The following is a 22972-nucleotide window of genomic DNA, read 5'->3' on the forward strand; positions in this document are numbered from 1 at the left end:
ATCTATTTGTTTGCCATGTTCCTACATTTGACATTTACAGACAAATGAGGACATGGTCCTATACATTTTGCACTTCAAGACAAAAGCAACAATCTTTATCTACAAGGCAGCAGTAACTCAGGTGACAATCGGATGTTCCATTTTAAAGCAGCAGCTGCCCTCACAGGCCCAGAGCTCCATCTTTTATTAAGTGAGTGCAGGCACTAACCCCCCTTTAAGTAAAGGTAAGCCACAGCTCGATCCTTTAATGCAGCCTGTGTGTCCATATCTCGGTAAATCCCCAGGGCTGATTCTGCCCGAGTCCTGCACCCTGAGAACTACAACAAGCTGCAAGGTTCAGGAATGCAGGCCTGGGAACCAACATGTGTGTGTGTGTGCGGTACATAGAGACACAAATCATCTCAATGTTTTGGTGAGTGTGACCTCTGTAGGGGGTTTAATTTTTTTTTTTTATATTTACAGATCCCTCTAATCTTCTCAAATCATCTTCTCAGACTTTCTATGACAAACAAGCTTCGCCATTCAAACCAAACAAGAAAACTAAACACACATCAAAGCACTGCATCTCTGGATGTGACTGATTTACAGCAGGGAGCTTTGTGCCTCGACTTTTAGCCTTTGACCTGTCAAGCATGTACACTGCCTCTCACTGGATGTCAGCTGGGATTCCAGGCCCTCCCTTCAATGATCCTCAAAGGATAAGCAGCATAGCTAATGGATGGATGCTTTATAATACAGATTACTCTCTGCTGTGTAAACTAGCTTAGAAAGAAAATGGATTGGTTTAGCCTATATTTCTGGACGGGGGATTGGACAGTAAAAATGTGAGGTACTTGTGGACCTGTGGAAATACACACATACAATCAGTGACAGGATAATCTCGTTACAGCATGCTTGCCCAATCCTCCAGTCAAAGCAGAAAGTTATAGCATAAAGCGTAAAGAACACTCACCCTGTCCTGGAGGCACCGCGGGGACTCGGCTGATGTCAGGTGATTGGCAGGTGACTCCAGTTTTGGTGACTGCGGCGTGGCTCTGGCTCTCCTGGAAGAGGCAGGAGTAGGACTCATGCTTCTCCAACACTGGGAGACCTGGCACTGACAGAGACACCTGAGGGGAGAGGAAAAGTGTGACAGTGATTTTAAGTACTGGCAGATCACTTCATAGAGATTGGAAATAAACTTCGAGGAAAAATGAGAGGACCTCAGCTGAAGAGGCCGTCTCAAATGCCTCCTGAGGATGGATTGCACACCTTCATGCTCATACGGATTGCCACATCTCCCCAAACCACCCCTAAATATGTTTTTTTCGGGATCAGATCTGAGAACGCATTCAGGACAGATTGGGTGTGTTCAGGTTGTCTGATAGGATCACTTGGCATGGATGTCAACTCCACTGTGCCACACAACAATTCAACGTTTTCACTACCACCACTAATAATCCAAATAATAAATGAATGAATAAATGAAGGAATATATTAACTCAAATTGAAAGACGGAATGCCAGTGCCAGACAGAATAATTGAACACAGTTCCCGACTGCTGCGGTTATTACTGGACACAGACAGCAGCATTAGTCAGTCCACACCTGTGCTGCTGCAGAGGACAGCAAGGGACAAAATGACAGTAAGTGATTAAACTGTCTGAAACCGGGATCTCATCTGCTTACTTGTAAATATCAATGGAGAATAATTTGATTGGATAACTAGATTTCTCTGCAGTAGGAACGTGAATGACACTGAACAGACTCATGGAGTCATTATCTTGTCTGAAACATTATGTTAAGTTCATGATAATTCTACGCTACATGTCCTGTAGATGAAGTCTGAGTTTATGTCGAAGTGTTTTCTGGATTATCTGACAGAGTTTGCTCTTGTTCCGTTTCTCACTTTGAGTGGATGATGAACTCTAAGGAGAGATCCTAGTTCCAGACTTCTTTTATTTCAATACTGAGGACACAACGCTCTTGGGAACATTTAGCGCTGTTGACTCCGGATTGCGACTCCTCTCCAAATTTGCACCCTCAGCACAAATCCATGTTCATCAGAACAGGCTGTTTTTCTTTCTTCAACTGTTCAGTATGACATTCCTCTTCTATGCTGACAGCAGTGGAACTTGGTGTAGTCTCTGCTATTGTATTTCAACTGCATCAGTGTTTAACACCACATATGTAAACAGTGGTTATCTGACCATTTCTGCAAGATGGTAAGCTGTCAGTGAGAACCCAGGTGTCTGCAAAAGTAGCTCCACATTATCTGGAAATTCTCCTGCTAGCTCCCTAGTCACAATTCCAGATCATGTCCAAACTCCAAACTCCAAAAAGTGATGTCTGAAAAAAGCTAACGACATCATCCCTGACATTACTAGCAACACTCTAAAACAGAAACACCTTGGACTTGGCCATTCATCTGGTCTCAGTTTATTTCGATTGATAAAAACTTAATCTGCTCTCCTTTCTCTCCTGTGATAAAAGAGGGATTTACTGTACCATGTGCACTGTATTTCATATAGCTGGACAGGTATTTGATCACTATCTTCGCTCGACTCTGTGTCACTACACAAACTTGCATGTCAAAGACACAAAACAACACCATATTTAAGCCTCCCAAGCTCATCTGATAAAGGATCCGGGAACGAGACCTGTTTGGTATTCCAGTGTGTGAGCATGTACAGGCAGAATATGTTCCATCAGAGCAGGGATCAGTGTTTTTTTAAGCAACATCTGCCCATGCTTGAGGTAAATCATTTCATCTTAATCTGCAGTCAAAGGACCCCCACCATAAAGAAAATCCACTCGTCTACAAACAAAAATCTTCAAACAAAGATCCTCAAGCTCCCTCAAGTTGTTGGGTACATCAGATGTTTTGTATAACTCCTGTGTTGCTGGTGTACACTGTGTCTTACCATCTTGCTCTCCCCCCTGCTGACGTTGGAAGGGTTGAGGTGCTGGACGGTCAGACACTGCTGCTCCATGTCAAAGCTCCAAAGCCACTGACCTGGCTGGTTCCCACGAGAGCACTGTGACTGCAACACGCACCTGCAGGGAAAACAGCATCATCACACTCTCTATAACATGTTTGTAAAACAGCTAATTTCATAATTACGACATGATTTATCAGATTAAACCATCTACAGTTTATACTGCAAATCCAAAAACATCGTTAAAGGATTATTCAGAAGTGTGGTTTCCAATGAGAAATGCAGTATCTAAGTTTCAGGAATGACATAAATAATGCCATCTAATGAAGACTAACTGACAGGTAAGATCAGGTGTTGAGGCAGAGCAGAGGAAGCACAGATGTGCTGTGGGTTCACTGCAACAGAGCAGTGATGTGTTACATGTCTTTCATCAAGCTCAAACACCATTCCCCTCGAGCAAACCCGGTCAGATGTGAAAAGCAAGAACGTCTGTTGACACCCTTCTACAAGCTGCCACTGAACTTATTTCACGTTTCAGTAAATAATAACTTCAAGTAGACACAAGTAAACAGCAGACATTAATGTGATACAATGAAGAAGTGCATTAAAGCAGCACTAAAGCAGGCTTTCCTGTTGCTGTAGCAAACACCACACTTTTTAAGCCTTTGTAACTGACCTCAGCTCAGCACGACTCCTGAACTCGTTTGGTAGTTTGAGTGTCTGACTAGTATTCGTACCCACTCAACAAAGAGTGCAAGAGGTTCAGCTGCAGCTTCAGCAGTGGGAATTAAAGATTCTGATACAAGTCAGTAAGATATCAAGAGGATTTAAACCATTATTGTGAGGTTAAAAATGGTTGCTTTGAATGCGAAAAGCTTTACAATCGTCTTCAGATTTCTCCTGCAGAAGCTTGGCTTGGTCTAATAGACTACATTTCGGCGACCTTGAGTGTCTTGAAAGGCGCCTTAAATATAATGCATTATTATTATTATTATTATTATTTGTGTTGCCATTGTGCTTTATGAGCTTTATAAAGCAGTGCTGTCAGACCTGACTGAGGGTGCGTTTGTGTATACAGCTGCAGCACAGAGGTGGGTGGGGACAAGAAGCATTTTTAATCCTCTTAAACTGCTGAACAACTGTTTTTTTTTTCTGAGCATGAGCACTTCTTTGCATTTTTGGTCATACTTCGACAGGTTTGTTGATGTTTCTATTTACTCATGTAATGTCGCTGTTGCCTCCGTCTGTCTCACTTCCTGTGTGCAGCTGCACACGTGTCGCGTGCCACGATCCAATCGTGTGTTTGTAAAGTCATTTAACAATAGTTTGAATTTTTCTTGTTTCCTATACCCAGCGTTCAGTCTTGTAACGCCACCCGATGGTGAGGTGGAATACTACAGGACCGTGACTCGCAATTATACCAGGGTCAGCGCAACTGGACGCGCATTTTGGCATGCAGCATGTGCACGGAAGTATACCAGCGCCTTTAGACAGACCGCTGCCTAGGATGTGCTGTAACCATCCAAAGTTCCATATTGTATGTTGAAATGTCACAAACTAATTTCTTGATTCGATGACTTGAATCACACACACACCACAGGTGATGCATCAGTTTTTGCCCCAAGTAGCTGCATAGAGAGTGAGGTCAGACTACTGGTGCTGATCTCACCTTCCCTCCAGGACACACCAGCCACAGTAGGGGTCGTGGGCCAGCAGGCAGGAGTGGCAGTCTGGGTGCTGCTGGCATTCAGCCACAGGCCTCTTCTGAAGCTGAAACCAGGACAATGCAATAATGTTTAGTCATGCAGGAGAAGCTCAGCTTCCAAAAATCTGATTATAAAGAATAGACGGCCCACTTTCCCCACTAGAACAATGGTGAATTAAAATATGCTAATTAGAATAATCCCAAATACAGATGACCTTAGTGAAAGAGGGAGAATTGGGGCAGAAATAAGCAGAGTTTTAATTATTTCAATTTAGCGTTAGTTCTACGATGGAAAAGCAGAACGTGCTTCTTCTTTCTGTGTGGACGTACCATGTTGTGAGTCATGATGAAGAGATGTTCCTCCTCCTGGTCGAGGATGAGGTCTGAGCTGATGGCTACATTCTGCTGAATGGAGACGACAGAGTATTCCTCCACCTCGCCGTTTGGCCCCAGGAACACCTGAGGGAAAGAATCATTGTTCGTTTACAACATACACAAAGCTGCAAGTCATTTTGATTTAGATGTAACCCACACAGGCAATAATAGGATGTTAATGTGGGCTTTGAGTTTGGTTAGCTTAGGAATGATGTAGAGATTTCACATACAGAAACTAAAATGCCTTGTGGTTGTTTTCTTCTTAAAAACAGTGCAGGAAATACAGTCACAATTTGCCCTTCTGTTCCACAATGTTATTGCTGTGGTCATGATGACACAGTTTATTTGACCTCTTGTATAAAAATAGTATCAATTTATATATATATTTTTTTTTTATTTCAATTACATATGGTATTTTTCTGAAACATTGCCATTGCCATGGCAAAAATACTGTTAGGTTATAGTGATTCATTTTTTACCAAATTTGAAGAGACAGTCAATATCTCAAGGTGTTCTTGAGCTATTGCATTCACAAGGCCAAAAATGGGATTTGTGGGGTCACAGTGACCATAACCACCACAACCTAATTAGATTATCCTGCAAGTGAGCCTTTGCACCAAATGTGAAGAATTTATCGCGCAGCGTTCCTGAGATGCAAAATGTGTTTTAAAAAATAATAATATTGCAGTTATTTTTGACAGATATTGTGATATGATTCATAATTGGTATGATGTATAAAAAGATTAAAATATTTTTGGAGCCCATCAACAAACAAAACACTGTTATAAAGAGCAAGATTTCTGGGCCGTGGAATTCCTTCATCATAATGATGTTTTGACACACTTTTATCTTTCAATCTGCGTGTGATGCTCCCCTCTGGCAAGAGGCTGTGGTCCATCAGGACCAAAACAACACGAAACACAAAAACTGTTTTTCCGCTCTGCAGCTTATCTCTCCAACAAGCAGCGTCTTTGCTATTTCACTTGGACGTAGTGCCATTTGAATTGTGCCGCTCTAAAAGACACATTAATTTTACTTCTGTCAAAAGTATTATGTATAAACCCAGCACTATACCAGCACGTATACGACTACATTAATTATTTTACATGAATGATTCTTTGTTAGGGGCTGTTTCTGGTCAACTATTGAATATCTTAGTGACTGACCAAAGACTGTAGTTGCTGGAGAAGTGTTAAACAGTGGCAGGAATGAGTATTGAATCACTAGCATCAATACACATAGGCATGAGTAGTAACACAATAGGGACCCCCTAAAAAAGTTATTCCACTGCGCCACTAAAGGTCAAATTGTTCACAGAGAACCTGATAACAATTTCTAAAAATATAATTGTAAATGATTATCTTGATAACACACGGTTCAACACAAGAACAGTAAATCATCCTCCTGGAAAAGGTCCAGTGCAGACTGGGAGGAAGCGTGTGTTCTCTGTATTGCCCATGTGTCGAATGTCACTCCGGGTGTATGTGTGCAGTTGTCGGCGCTGGAGAGTGTGATGAATACGATATGACGATTCAGGCCGGGATGTCTCCCTGATGTGGAGCTACGCTGTAATTCAATCCTCCAGGTATGTGGAGGATTTGAGGTCAGCTATATAGTCCAACTCTTTTCCCTCTTTGATCCCACAGTTTCTCAAAGATGAGCCGTCCAGGCCACTCCTCAGTCCAGACCACTGCCCAGAAGAGAATTTATCTCTTCTAACAGTAAAGGAAGCAGACACGCAGCAGGAGCTACTTATGTTAGTGTGGGAGGCAATTATCTAATGTTGAGTGGGACACAATTAACCAATCAGCGCACACGCTATTATTATGTGCCAGAAGGCTGACATCAGTAGTGCAGAGGGAGGGTCAGCATGCTGCAATCAAAACAGAAAATCTAATTTCCTTTATTAAACATACACTGATCACTACACCACAACATTAAAGCCATCTGCTGTGCACCGTGTACTTCCTCAAAGACCTGTGAGTTGTGATGTGGGACTTTCATGGTCTTATTTTTCCACCTCGATCCCACAGACAACTGCTGTCAAGAGGGTGAGGTTGTAATCATTTGATTAAGCCTATTTTCCATGACACAAAATTACCTCTAACATCACATTAATGTGGTGTAATCCAACTATTCTTCTATTTACAGGAACCTCCATCCATCCATTTACTGCTTCATCCTCCACAGGAGGGTCGTGGGGGGTCCTGTGCCAATATCAGCTGGCGGGGTACACCCTGGACAGATTGCCAGTCCATCGCAGGGCCACATATAGAGACAAACAACCATTCACTCTCACACCTATGGTCAATTTAGAATGTCCAATTTACCTAATTCCCCATATTGCATGTTTTTGGACTGTGGGAGGAAGCTGGAGAAACCGGAGAAAACCCATGCACACACGGGGAGAACATGCAAACTCCATGCAGAAAGAGCTCCAGTTGTTCCAACTCGGGTCTTCTTGCTAACCTTCACAGGAACATAACTTACATAATTGACATTGTGTGCTTTGATTATGGCATCAAGCCATCAACTCTTGAGGAAAATGTTTACTGATATAATAAATCAAGTGAGAAGTCGACTCATTTTCCCAGACTTCAATTCAAACAGAATTATTTTTGCAACAATTGGAGTAACCCCCTAGTGGCTATTCAATATATTTGTACAAGTTGTTTAGCTTCAACCAGCAAATCAGAGGTCTGCCTGGTTTCCACAATAGCCCTGGTGTTTTCAAGTCATAAAAAACAGTTTGAAATTGCTGCTTGCTTTGTTTTTTGTTTGCAATCTCTGGGGATGGGGATGTCTGGACATTTCTTCCTGACAGGTACTTTGATTATGAGCTTTTTTGTTTTCAGTACTCTCTCAAACTAAACAAACAACTGCGGAGGAGAGAATGTGCTTCCTGCTTGCACTGGTCACTGTATCTAAATTATCATGTAATATTATGTTTTTAGTACAATGATATGGCCTGAGGCAGATTTAAGGTTATTATTGTAAAACACCCTGTTACCTTGTGCAAGTTTCCTTTGGAGTCTCCCAGGAAGGCAATAGTATGTCCTGCCCTGACGCTGACAGACACTGCAGTGAGACGGGCAGACGGGCTGTCCATTATGGTTTCGGCCTCCACGGCAATCCGGCTGGCCATCGGACTGGGGGTGTGGTCAGAGCCGCAGGGATAGGCGTCCAGAGTGTTCTAACAGTGGGGAGACAGAAGAATCAGCACGTAGCAGCTAAAACATGTCATTCAAGTAATTTGTCATTAACTTCTCAGCAAGTTAGCCATTCACACAGAATATAACAGCAGTGTTCTGGGGGATTGTACAAATCCCAGTGGGATTCATCATGGAGGGAGTTGGAAACAAGCTACTATACTTTGTGCTTTAAAGCTTTCACACAATTTGTTTTTGTTTCCATGGTTTGGCAGAAGGGAGGGTTGTTGGCTTTTGTTGCAGGGGCATTAGTTTTTCCACATGTTTGAAAGCCGGGTCATTGCTTCATCATTCATAATCTTCACAATGGGAAGTAGAGGCAATGAACCTGGGAGCTCTGCCTGCTGAAGGCTACTTGTTTTGATGGACTGCATATAGTTGGCTGGTGTGTTATAATGAATGGACTTATATGGCCTTAAAGGGGCCCTGTGGAGTTTTCTTCTCCTAACAGTTGAGTTTATATGCAGAATTCTCCCATTGTGTGTATCCCTGAGGTCTCACAAACATCGGAAGTGTGTTTCCTTTTTCATGAAACACTGACAAAACCAATTTTAGAGAGTTCTAAATGTTCTTCACTCCCTTAAATGCTGCATTTTGCCATTTCTTGAGTCACCATGATAACCAGTAGATTTGTCACAATACGCATGTGCAAACCCAAGAGACAAACGACAAACTGAAAGGTCTGATATGTTGTGCTAGTAGTCGTCACAGTTGATTGTGAACACTAATGCCAGTGAGCTATAGAGCTCCAGACGTCATGGGACTCGAGCTGCGGCAAAAATGAACAGAACCAATAGTGGTTTCAACCTGTCAAAGTTCACAGCACACTTTAAATCCACCGAGATCCACCGATATATCTCAAAGCTTGACAGATTAAATATATCCGATGCTTATAATGCCCCGGTGTGCTTTTTGATGTACTTTTACATTATTCCAGAGCTGCAGTAATCCTGTCATCTTCAACTTCCCGATTAACTTCCCTTCTTCTCACTCCAGGGAGTCACTCAAAGTTTGAGAGCCTAGAGGGAAAACAAATGGACAGAATCTGGCTTTGTGACAAACATTTGTGGCAAACCCTGGAGTCTACCGTCTATCTCTACAAGATAGTGTTGTTGTCACTGGAAGGGTAAGTGTCACGTTAACGTTATCATTAGCAACGGGGAGTGCATAGTGTATATAATTAATTTTGCTGTGCGAATTAGTTCTTGGTGAATATTCCCATTGTTCTGTCTTCTTCTGCTCTCTGTGAGCGATTCACCTCCGCCGTCTCTCTGGGGAATAACAGCTATCCACCGTCTTCACTTTTATGATGAAAACAGCCGGCAAAGAGACGAGTTGTCTGAGATATTGCCTGATTTATGTGTTGTCTATTATATACGTCTATGGAGGTGACCAGCGTTGTTCCCTGCCAGAGGGCATTATCTTGGTTGTGTGACGTCAATAGACCAGAGCTCTATTGTCCCTGTTCTAGTTGGTCACCATGAAAACAGACATGTAACATCATGTATTCATCAAGTTACAAGTCTATTGTTACCTCCTGCTATTGCTAACTTGTTTACATCCCTTTTTAACCAATTATGGCCCACTCCAGAGCAAATTTTACCCAAAGAATGACATTTTTAAAATAGTAAATCCAGAAAGGCATGCTCTTGGCTGTTCTTTTGACATGTTCAAGTAAAACAGGACATACTGAACTAAGAGTTAAGAGGATCTGGGCACGACACAAACCAATTTCATTGCTGAAAATGTATATTCAGGGTCTGGCATTGCCTACAGTACTTAAGTGCAACTGCATTGCGTGATGTCACTCTCTGCTCAAGACAATAGTAGCCTACTCTACAATACCTTTACAAAAGTATTTATTTTCTGATATACTGTTAGGCAGAATGTTGCATATTGCACCTTTAAAGAGCAACAGTTTCATAGATATACACAATAACTTTTAATAAAAAGTGCTCATGTAGCAGCACTGCTGAACTCATGTCACTGAGGTACAGTGTATATGTCTGTATGCACTGTATATCATTGTCGGGTGTCTCACACCTGCACAAAACTGTACAACTTTTAACTTTCCTTAGCAGTTTCCCATAGTCTGTACTGATTAAGACACGTGGAGTCCATGCAGCCTGGTTTGTCCACATCATGAGAACCCAACCATTAAAACCAACCAGAGATGACTGTGTGCTAAGTATAGCTCCCAACTCCATAAGTGTTCTGAAATAGTCATGAAGTCATGCTGTGAAGTCTAGAAACAAGGCTTGTAAGCTTAAAGTCTGGCATGTCACCGACTTGCCTGGCTGATGGGAGGCTGTGATAACGCTACAACAACACGGCACTGTGAGGACTGCACTCATGTGCACTTTCAGCCATAAATACCAAGGGCAGCAATAACCACATTGGGGCGTAAGATAACAAGAGGAGATTGCTTAAGTTGCATTTCGGCCACTGATGTTTGGTAGAAACCCTGAATCCTGGTCACTCATCATGGATTAGACCTTGCGTGAGAGTCCATCCCTGGACTGTCCTGGCAAAGTCTGAACATGGATGGAGGCTGACTTGTTTGTGCCCAGAAATCCGATTGATTGAGATTTTAATCAGAGAGTAAATCTCTCTTCGGCTTCAGATGTCTCATCATTGCTCTGGCCAAATGGTTTACTTTAATTTTCCTTTTTTAGGAGGTCAATCCCTGTAGGTGCAACAGAATGTGTGACAACAAGCTGATTAGACAAGAAAGTGATGGAAAAGTGTACCAGTGACTCAAGCATGCACTAAAATAGCGAATGGCAAAATCACCAGAGAGAATGAGGTAAGCTTTACCGCAACATGTACATTTCAATACTTTGCACTAAAGTGAAGATTTCTACATGGATCAACAAATAACATTACTGGAAACACTGGTATTCATCTGACAAAAGTTGTTTTGGGGCTTAGTTACACTTCAATTCCTAATTATTGATACCTTGTACTTTGTTCTTTGTCTTAAGTCTTTGCACCTCATTTGTTTTCTGATGTTACTTATTGTTAACCGGGTGAACATGGTTTGCATGTACAATGCTGCTAAGTGAACTGACTTTCAAGTAGAATAAAAGTTTTGAAAAAAAACCAAAAAAACAGTGGATCTATCCTCTCTGAGGACACAATTTCCCATCATTTTTCAGATTTCATTTCACACTTCTCTGAAATTTGGACGAAGTCGCAAAAATACAAAGTGATAATGGTTTGACATTTGTTACCTGTATGTCCCATCTTTCTCCCACCTAACGTTCCCCTCTTTACCTTTGTGCTCCACTGTGCATCTGTATCACTTAATCTCGTCTTCCCATCCACTTCAGGGCCTCGTCTCAGCCTGGTGTGTCTTAATCCATCCCTGTCAGGCCTTGTTAAACATTACCCTCAGCCCCACCTCACTAAGTGCAGCTAATGCAGCTGATCGATCGCTCCCTGACCAGTAATCCTATTAAATTACACCAACTGTACTATCTTCTCCCTTTGAGCCAATCTGCTGTACATGGCTGTCCAGGTTGAGGGGCCAGCGATGCTCAAAATCCTCGACACAGGAGGACGTGATAATAAAAGATGTCAAAACTAGTCCACAAATTCAAATGCAATGCTTGTATGGCACAGACACCGATATGTGCACACAGGAACACGACACCAAAAACCAGCATCTCCAGAGTTGGTCTTGTGAGAGGGTCCATCTAATACCTAATTCAATCCCTGCTCTACAGAATTACATTTGTGTGTTACAAAAATGTCAAATCAAATTTCATCCTCTCTGATACAGAGGTCACACAGCAGGAAGGAGGACGAGCATGGACAGCTTCAGAGGCATGGCAACTGCTTTTCCAGATCAAACATTTTATTTAGCACAAGGTACGGCTGGGAAATACAAAAAGACCAATGGTTATATCTCTATGTTTTTTAGCTTAATGGTGATATACGACACAAAAATCTAGATATGTATTTTTTCAGTTATGTAATAACAAAAAGACCGTTCTAAGTCAAAGCCACATGTGCTAAATGTCACACTGGCACTTTTATTACAGACAGTTGCACAGTATCAACATGTCCAAGAGAAATTGTGTGGAAATAAACTTGCTTTTAAATAAAAAATATTCCTTGAATAAAATAAAGTATGCTATTTCCCTGTAGAGTGAAATTAATAATGTAAATATGTTCAGGTGCTGCTACAGGGGATTTGACTGTGATTATATTCAAACGAGAAATAAACTAAACTCCGCCAGTTTGATGTTTGATGATTACTACTGCTAGTCAACAAGAGAGAGAAAGAGATACTGTGTGCAGAGAGGCAAGAATGAACTTGGAGCAGGGAAAAAGACAAATTCTTGAGCTGTTTTTTTGTTATGTTTTACTAACTATCTCCTCACTAGGGTCTAGATCTCTGTCTGTGTCTGTCACCATGTGATCCCTCTATGCAGGACTTGAGCAGGGTTTTGCTCACTGCTCAGACTTGGGGAGAAAGTAGGAAAGAGGCGGGGCAGGCTGAAGTTGAGTGTGAACCACAGGGAGAGGAGAACTGGCAGTGGCTCTAAGAATATGATTTTAACGGCACATAATATCGATATACTGATATTGTTGCATTCTGAATTGCGTATAAAAAACTATATTGCCCAGCCCTAGCAAAAGGAGAAAAAGGAGACTTTGACAGAAAGGTTTTCTGCAAAAAGAAAGACAAATACAAGGAGAGTGTCGAGTATAGCGGTCAATTTCACTGGTTCACTGTGTGACTTACATAGTAATGAATTAACTTGAAACTACGGTATTTTGATAACCAATTAATAGTTTTTGAGGAATTTTATTTTAACTTTAAAATATGAATTCTGTCTCGTTTTGTGTTCCTCTGTGACAGTAAGCTGAATGGAATACTTAATAATCTCAGGATTTCGTTATCTAATCAAATTAAATGGAATAATCACTAATTATGGATAATGACTGCCAACCCGCCACGTAAACCGTAGCATTCAGAGAAAGAAAACACAAGACTGTAAATATGTGGTTTCTGCTCGATGTTGTTCTTAGCTTTTCAGTAACACCCTGTGATATAAACATACAATTACACATACTGACACATGGGAGTGGAGCATTCTTACTGCTGCTAGGCTCATGATACCAACTGTGTTGTTTCACTGAAGAAAGTGTTCTGTAAATACCTTACAGGGATAAATCACTCAAAAGTTCCACAGAATGAAAAACAAAATGAAAAATCTGTGGTGATTATTATTACCAAATCAAACTTTCTTTATCATCCTTAACTATCCAAACTACATTTTATTAGTGCAACAATTTTTAAAAAGACATACATGAATTTACATGTGTACATGTACAATGTACATGAATGAAGTAATCAAGTACTTAAGTGAGAACTGTACAGGTTCTAACATGAAGACTTTACTGCGCATTCCCCTGCAATGTGACTATTAAGGTTGCACATACTGTGATGAAGCTGCTTCAACGATATATTGTGCAGCTCAAATGTCAGGTGTCATATTTAACCTTTACTACTCAAATGTATCTCGCACAGCAGACAGTGAGAGTCAGGAGAGTCCATCACAGTGGACAACAGGAGAGGTTTCTTTTTTTCTTTTTCACCGCCTTATTTCCATTTTAATTACTTTGGTTGACAGGCAATTTTGTGACTAGACTAAAAGTTTATAATCTGTCAAAGCTATTCTGTTAAAGTTTACAGCCAACCGTGCAGTTATGTTCTGCCTCACTCTGTGTACAATGACAAGGCTGCAAATAAAAAGTGTGCGACTCCAATGATAAAATGAGATTTCACTCAGAGTCTCCTTGAAGGATGATTTAGATCAACAACATTCAGACATGCTGCTCTAGAGACTTGAAAATGGTGGCGATTGATTAATCCCGAGCCTAGTAATTATCTTAGTGTTGAGGGTGGACACAAAGACCTCTATTAACGCAATAAATCTTTAATAAAATAAAGTCTCAGTCATTAAGAGTAGGAGTGTAGCAATTGCCCAAAATTTGATACTGGAGATGATGTTTTTTTAAAGATGACAAACCATCACAATCCACTTGTATACACAATGCATTCAAAATTGTGTATATTTTTGTACTCATACTATTTTGAATGCATTACCAGACATTACCAAGAGCTGTACGTTTGATGAATGAATTAACTTAATTTTATGTATGTAAAAATATCTTGAGGAAAGATAAATTGACCCAAAAAAGCTCTGTTTGAGTCTGTCTGGTTTAGAACATCAACTTAAGTTGAAGAGAGAAAAGAAGTTAAATTGACAAATGGCAAAATCACTAATATTTTGACACAATGGTGGATGAAATTATTTCTCTATGGTTGTCAGATCCAGAGGAAGGCCCAAGCTATTGAATTCTCCTGCAGAGGGAGTTTGAGGACCTTCAGCTCAAAAACACATAGTTCCTGCTCAGCGGACAAAAATATATCATGTCTCTTTTGTCTGCACAGCAGTTAGTAGCGTGAACTTCTCTGTGATCTCTGCACTTATACGAAAATATTTGGCATTTAATCATTATCTTTTGACATTTCGCTTGTTTTCACTTGGCTTTGTTGTCATTGCAAATGCTCTTTTATTTCAGTAAGCATGTCTTTGAGATTTGCCAACAGTGTTGTATTATGTGCTTTGTCCCTCATGAGGATGTGTTCTTTGCCTGGCTGCAATCAAATATCCCCTAAGGACAATGAAGTCTAATGAGGATGACGGCGAGGTGAGAAATATCATAGATAATTGAAATAAATAGATTACTGCTATTCAAAAGGTCTCTACAGGAACCAGGATCGATCCTTTCATGGGTCAATGTCAAGACTAAAACATTGCTTGTGATTAGGGAATAAGGTTCTCACTTATGTCAATTAAATCGACTTGTGAGTTAGTGTTTGGTCACTGCACTTTAAAAAATCCTTCTAACACGTTACCACAGGAAGAAGCTAATTGAATCTCAAGAACTCACCTCCGGCAGGTTAGCACAGTTGGATTTGACTTCGTATTCGATGTAGGCTGCCTCCACTCCTGCTTCTTTACCCATCTGTGTGTAGCACAGGTCTCTGGTGGCATTAATCCTGCGGTCCACATCTTCAAGATTAAACATGCACAGAGCCGAGTCCTCACTGGGCCGAGTAGATGAAGCCAAATGAGCGGAGAAGACACCAAGAAGAATCTCAGAGCTTTGACTTCCTTTCCCATCCTTGGAGAGCCCAAGTTGGACAGCTTGCAGCAAGTTGTACATTTTTCCTGGCCGAGAACGGCATGTCAGGGGTACTTCAACGTAGGAGTAATAGGACTGGTCGTCCAAACACACACGAGACACGTAGGTACGGTACTCGCGCGACTGTGACTTAAGGTCCCGCCTATAGAAGAGAAAGTATACATGCTGATGGTGGGCAAAGGAGGCCACAAAATGGTGGTCATATTCTGAGAGCCGGCCAGCAACAGCCAGTTTGGCGGTTTCCTCGTAAGAAAAGATGGGTTCCTGGGCGAGGTTTCTTGTGGAAATGGGTGGATGGCTGCTGGTGTAACCTCTGCCCACAAACAAAACAGGCTGCCTGGCCGGATGTGACCTAATGACAAGCCCAACAGTACTGACGCTGGGGTCATTGGCTGCTACATATTGGGTATCCACCGGCCTTGTAGTGGAGAATCGTACCACATCCACAGAATCCAAACTACGCTTCTGACATATTCCCTGGTTGACGCTCCCACAGGTAATCAGTTCCATGGAGTAAGGATCAACTAGCAGGAGCTTGTTGTGGTTACTGGTGGTCCTAGCCTGAGGGCAGTTGGTTTTGGTGACAGGAGGTAAGCACTCCCGACTGTCTGTGACAGGTCCAGTGTCATCCTGGAGTTCAGGTTGGAGGAATCGATCCAACTGAAACAAGTGATCTCGGGCCCCGATGTAGACCCGACCAACGGTGGGGTCGGGATGCAGGGCCAAGTGCTCAAACACAGTGTCATTCCGGACAAAGGTGGGATAAGAACTCGAGGACGCGGAATCTGATCCTTGGACGATGCCACTAGGTAGTGAGATGAAGGGCCAGCCAATGGTTGGCAGCAGGAGAGACAGCAGTGTCCGGACTGCTAACACTGAAAGATGGCGCACCGTCCCCGGAGGCATGGCAGCAGAGCTGAAGGTACAGAAAAAACAAAGAGAGTTAGAAATATTGTCTATTTTTGAGTGGAATTTTAGACTGAGATTAGTAAGACGAGAGACAAATCTGAAGGTACCCCATTTGGGGGAAATGGAATAACAGTGGAATACAGCACAGAACATGAAAAAATAGAGTGATGTTGCACATCAAATTAAACAGTAGAATATTTTAAATGTGAGAAATAACAACTAAATGAATTACCTCCATACGGCACAGCTGTGTCAACCCACTCGCCACATTTCTGGATCTAACACTAAGACACTTTATTCAAAACACACAACATACACCTCGAATGAAAGCAGAGACTCCACGGATTCTGAGGATATATGTCAAAGCACACTACACTGAGGGATAAGCACCAGAGGGATAAAACCCAAAGCATTAAGACAACAGAAATAGCTTCACAGAATTACGTTTGATGTTTCTCCGTATAAAGTTTATATTACTGCAAAAACAACGCTTTATCCAGTCAGACTGACTTCCTGTGTTACACTCAAATAATTCTGAGCATTTATAACGGACATTAGGACCCTGGGGGAAGTGTTACCATCTCCATATGCAGTAGCCTGTTCTTGTCACATGCCGGTGTTCTGCTGATTCTGATTGGCTGATTTGCTGTCAATCTCTTTTTGGCGATGGTAGTGTCATTCTATTGGATCTATCGATTAAAATAAGGTGTCATTCACTCAAATCAGCCAAACTCTTGGGGAGATACAGGCCTGCGTACTGGGACAAGCTTAGTCCAGCAACCTTGTGTTTGTTTTTGGAATGGGAAATATATACAGTATAAGTCTAGAGAAGGGGGGCCTGAATTTATGTTCCGTGCCGTCTTCATTCACCAGTAACACATGCACTGATATTAACACATTTTAACAAATCTCACAAGTGTTCCCTTTACTATGACACCCAAAGGAGTGTGCAATCTTCGCAAAATAGGCTAAGGGCTTAATTAATGAGCATGTGTTTTGTAGCTTGATCACACTGCTCCTGGTCAGGACCATTGAGTTAAGGCCACATTATACTTCTCCGACTGCGTAATGCGTTATCCGACTGCGTCACCACGGAGACGCCTCGAGCCTTTATACTTCTGCGATGGACACGCGCTGCAATTTCCCGCCCGATCAGTAGGGGTCACTGCGCAAGGTTGTGCTTCTGGCTACAGTGAGCAATGGTGTCCGAGAGAGAAAGAGAAAGAAAGACTGTTGTTGTTGAAACAGTGGCCGTTTCTCACTTTTCTGTGTCACAGAACTCAGTTTTAAGATAATTTGAGGCGAGAAATTGGCCATTTAGAGTCTAAACATGTGCTGTGTGTGTTAAGATATGACGTATTTATAGTTTGCCAGCGGGGATCGGCGGGGATCAGCCCCGCGTCTGTGGACGCTCGGTGCGCACTGTGAGCCAGCACAGAGCAGCTTTGCTCGGCCTGTCCTGAGGACCAATCGTAGCTCTTGCCGTCTCCGTTGTCCCTTGACGGAGGGACGGACACTTAAAAATATTTCGTGCAGTCGGAGACGACGCAGAGGCTCTCTGACAGGCTCTGCGTCGACGCAGAGGACTGCGTGACCTACGCAGAGCACTTTACGCAGAAGTATAAATTGGGCTTCATTGTCATTTGGGAACGTAATCGTGAACCTGTACTGTTATTTGACTGACAGACATGGAAAACTGCAGACAACTTTTCCAAGTTGTACCTACCAACTAGTTTTGTTTGAGCAACCTTTACACTACAAAGGATAAAGAGGACTTCGCACAATCTTAACTCAGCTTTTGTAATTATGCACTGAAATGATGCTCAGTGATGTTGGTATTTTACTCACTGTGAGTTGCTCCACAGTTTCAGCAGAGGAGGCAGAGGCAGAGTTTAAAATAGACTTTCATAACCTATAATAGCCATACATAGATGTCAATGCAGTAAGTTGTCACCAAGCAGTTTAGGCTGGATGAAAAACGGTTGACTCTAGATACCGACCAAGATTCGCAGCCTCAGCAGATATCCTGATTCCTCATACCAGTTTTAGAGAAACATCCGCTATATTACCTTTAAATGACCCATAATTATGTCACATTTGTTGGTAGAAGCTGGACCAAACAAAGCCAGCCTGATGCTGCCCCAGTGTGTAATTTTAGATAGCGTGCCAGCGTTCGCAGAAGTGAAGTGGCTCAGGGATGAGCTTGGATACGGGCTTATTGCTGGAACAATAAAACCTGACAGGGCCTTCTGCTGTTGTTGCCAATCAAGGGTGTTGACAATGTGCATTCTTACATGCCTTTCTGTTCACCACAGCCAGAGTGGTTATTTGAGTTACCATAGCCCTTCTGTCGGCTCAGTGAATGTCACTTCTGTTTGCACCATTGCAGCTTGCACACTGGATGTTTTTTTCTTTGATTTGCACCATTCTGATGCGACTTGAGAGACTATTGTGCAGGAAAACCCCGGGGGATCAGCAGTTTTTGAAATACTCACACCAGCCCATCTGGCACAAACAATCTCTCCACTAATGTTTGATGTGAACATTAACTGACGCTCTGGTCCTTCATCTGCAAGGTTTTATGAAGAGAAAACTGCATGACTGACAAACTGGATACCTGCATGACAGGGGTGCACATGTTCCCAATTAACCGCTCAACAGTAAACAGACCAAGAAAACTGATCCAAGAAGTAGTTCTAGAGAAGGTTGCAAACCTTTGACCTTTGTCACTTCACGGTTTGTCTGCTTTTATGTAGCCTAACCATACTGATAAGAAAAACACAGCTAATAAAATGTGTGCTAGAAAGCAAAACATTTACCGTTTCTTCTTTTAAAATCTGTACTGTGTCAAGTGGCATTCAATTTGTTTAAACAGCTTGAGGAGGGCTCTTTAAGCATAATAAACACTCTGTGACATCGGCTCCTCACCATTTGTTTCCAGTGGTGTCTTACAGAGGCACGTCACCTCTTGACCTCCCAGCAGCACGGGTTTAAAAACACATCCCTCTGGATACAACCTGCGAGATACACATGAAACATGAAGACATATGAGTATTCTATGCTTCCACACCCGGTGAGGGCTAGAGCAGAAAATACACAGATGACAAACCTCAATCAAAAAGGACATTAATGTGGGCGTGTATTAGCTGCAAACACAGAATCTAACATTCAATTATCTTGTTTGTTTTTTTTTGCATCTTTACAGTTCATAGAAGTCATGGGAAGCTCATTCCCATTGTAATTCCTGTCAGACTATGTGTGACTGGCTGCATCCGTTTTTGCTGGTTTAAAAAGGACACTTCAGAGGAAGCCAAGTTGAGTAGCCCAGGAAGGCTTTCAGTGGCACACACACATTCCCAGTATACAATCCACCCTCACTGCTCAGATAAAAGATACAAACCCCTTTGGTTTCAGAGGCTCTGCCAGCCAACCAAGCGAAGGAAAAAGGCAATAGCATGGGAAACCACGAAAGGGGTAGCTTTCCCTTCTTTAGGCAACCTAACTCTACACTTTCAAACTTACTTTGTGAAATACTGTGATGTTTCCTCTAATTATGACTTGATAAATTACTCTGAAATCTAATTTTCACTCAGTACACAGCATTCCCTTCTACTTTCCACTAACAATCATCCTCTTCTGTCCACCTCTCCCTCCTCCATTGCCTCCCATCCCTGGCACAGAGGCAGGATTATTTTTTTTTCAGTTCAGGCAGATCTCCAACAAGCTTATTCAAAATGGAGGTTGGGGGAAAAAAAGCCAGACAGAAAAAGACACCATTCACTCTACTGAGTCCACTCCACACATGCAAGCACACACACACACACACACACACACACACACACACATGCAAGCACACACACACACACACCTCTTTCCTGCCTCACTAAGAGCATTAGAAAGCTTACTTTGTTGGTGGAAATCTCCTCTTTGTGAGAGTGAGGGTAAAGTCCAAACTAGAGGCCAAGGATGGAAAAAACACATTTATCATTGTGGCATAATAATTACGATCACTGATTTGTATATTTCATTTTAAGCAAAACATTACGTTACACTACATCTAAAATTCCTCATCAATCACAAATGTTGTTTTTCCCACTGAACTTCAAGAATAAGCTGAGCTTCAGAGGTCACACAGTGAGACACCGACAGCTCTGTGACCAAACCTGACACACTAACATAATATAGCTGTAGTGTCTCATGATGTGATATAGGACTGGGCTATAAAAAAATATATAGATATATTTTTAAATGAGATATGGATTTAGACCATATCGCATATATCGATATAGTTCCTTACTTTGATTTCAAAAAAAGTTCTCCTGTTTACATTTTATTATTTGAACAGCTGAGGATTTATTCATAAACCAGATGAAGAAACCTGTGTTTATCACACTGAAATAGCCTGTTTCAATAAAACTACTTTGATTTTCATTTCACAGCTATATCGGGATATGACTTTTGGTCCCCATCACCCAGCCCTAATGTGATACATGTTCTGAAATCAAAACGTTTGACCCATCAAATCTTTGTAAATTGGAAACACTTAGCGTTGGTACTTATGTTTGTGTGGAGAAATCACCGAAAATGGCTCTTTAGGCAACCATATTTTTAACTTACGATAGAGAGGTCTTTTGTTTGGTACCTTACAACTTAGATAATGGTGCATGTGTATGTAGTTTTGTACCGTCTCTTCAAGAAAACATACACACATGCAGATACATGCAGTGAAAAGGTTACAAATAGCTGTGCTCGATATAGAAAGAAAGAAAACTTAATCGTCAATCTTGGAAAGTTACAGTCAATGTTCAACACAAACACACATCACATGACAAGTGTAGGGGCAAGGGGGTTTCTGACTTTGTTTCAACAGCAATCCAGGCATACTGTAGATCTTCCATAAACCAAAACAAAGACCTTCTCCTTAAGAGGTAGAGGGAGCAAGTTTCCATAACTTGCTAAACAGCATGAACTCTGTTATCAGCATGTCACAACTCTGTAGGAAATATGCTTTACAGCTCTGTGCGCATAATCTAGAGGAAATCAGCTCAGAGCCTGAAGCAGCGCAAGCAGAAATGACAGATCAAAATATCCAGGAATTAACTCACAGAAGCACTGTGCTTCTTCACATTCTTCCACCAGCCAACTGTTTCCATTGTGGGTAAAATTGTCCACTTTGAGCACAGCGTTGTCTCGTTCAGTTATTATCACAATTTACTGGCTGTCACACTGGTTATCCAAAATGTTATCGAACAGGCCAGTATGTTCCTTATTTATGTCTAAAGTAAATTAGCAGAAATGTGCAAATGAAAGCAGGTTGCCCTCACTCCTTATCTGCATTCTCCTGCAGCAAAGAATCAAATCAGGCTGAAGTTCATTCAGAGCTCGAGACACATCAACACACAATTGAGTTAATTCCCTCACTTTAAAATATAGATAAATAAATAAATTGCATTTTCTCAACCAAGTGGAATTTCATGCTTTTATTTTGGTGATTTTAGTAAGGGGCCCACGGTTGGTGTAGTGGTTAGCACTCTTGCCTTTGCAGCAAGAAGACCTGGGTTCCTGGGTTCGAGCCCCGTTTGGAACAACTTCGGAACAAGGGCCTTTCTGCAAGGAGTTTGCATGTTCTCCCCGTGTGTGCGTGGGTTTTCTCCGGGTTCTCCGGCTTCCTCCCACAGTCCAAAAACATGCGATATGGGGATTAGGTGAATTGGTCACTCTAAATTAACCGTAGGTGTGAGTGTGTGAGTGAATGGTTGTTTGTCTCTATGTGGCCCTGTGATGGACTGGCGAACTGTGTATCCCGCCTATCGCCCAATGTCTGCTGAGATAGGCACAGCACCCCCCCGTGACCCTCTGGTGGAGGAAAAAGCGGTAGATAATGGATGGATGGATGGATTGTAGTAAGACAAGAGATAGGAGCATGATGTGAGGTGAGAGGAGGAAATGTGTGCCTGTAATTGATTTATCTAAATGTTACTTATACTTTTAGGTAATGGACTTCACTTTGTTCCAGCTCGATCTCCAGAAACAATACCTTAATTCAGTTGATATGATGGGAATACACAAGAGCTTTTTTCAAATAAGTTTGAGGGAAAGAAAAGCCAGAAAAACTGGGGTCAAGATTTCACCAGGAACGGTACCACTAGATTTGCATACGTCTTCTGCTCAGGAAAAACAGAGTGTACCAGCCACAAATGACTTCTATGTTCAAACTGTAATTAGCACTGCAGCCATCTTTCAAATTAGAGAGAGGCCACTTTGTTGACACAGTGAAATTTCAGGAGAGAAAGTGTCAACTGTTCCACCAAAGTCTGGCTTTATTCCACTCTTTAGCTCCTGAGTGACACATTTCATTTAATTTGAGATTTAACATGTCTTAATAGCATTTGTTGCATTTCATTTGCATTCGAAATGGGCAATAGAGGCACCGGTCCCTCAGGCGTGGGCTGATAACCAGCTTCAAGGTACACCATGTAATTAAAGAGTCAATGTATGGCTGACATTTTAGAGCCGTAATTGCAATATAGTGATATTTTTGCTTCAGTTTATCGTTTCAACATGAATTTAATGATAACAGATTTTTTTTAATACAATATTCATATGCATAGACAATATATTATGTAATAT

The 22972-nt window shown here is 41.7% G+C and overlaps 1 protein-coding gene across 1 annotated transcript in view; it reads right to left on the reverse strand.

Annotated features, from left to right (window-relative positions):
• plxnb1b (plexin b1b) overlaps positions 1-16339 on the reverse strand; it is a gene marked incomplete at both ends in the record, with an annotated part of 34833 nt that extends 18494 nt beyond the window's left edge. The window contains 6 exons of the mRNA XM_083892744.1: positions 953-1109; positions 2903-3035; positions 4587-4687; positions 4953-5081; positions 8008-8190; positions 15179-16339. Coding sequence (XP_083748870.1) covers positions 953-1109; positions 2903-3035; positions 4587-4687; positions 4953-5081; positions 8008-8190; positions 15179-16339 — 1864 coding nt within the window. The remainder of the gene's footprint in view (positions 1-952; positions 1110-2902; positions 3036-4586; positions 4688-4952; positions 5082-8007; positions 8191-15178) is intronic.
• Positions 16340-22972: the final 6633 nt, after the last annotated feature.

The sequence above is a fragment of the Microchirus variegatus genome (genome assembly GCF_963457635.1).
Source record: "Microchirus variegatus genome assembly, chromosome: 7".
NCBI lineage: Eukaryota > Metazoa > Chordata > Actinopteri > Pleuronectiformes > Soleidae > Microchirus > Microchirus variegatus.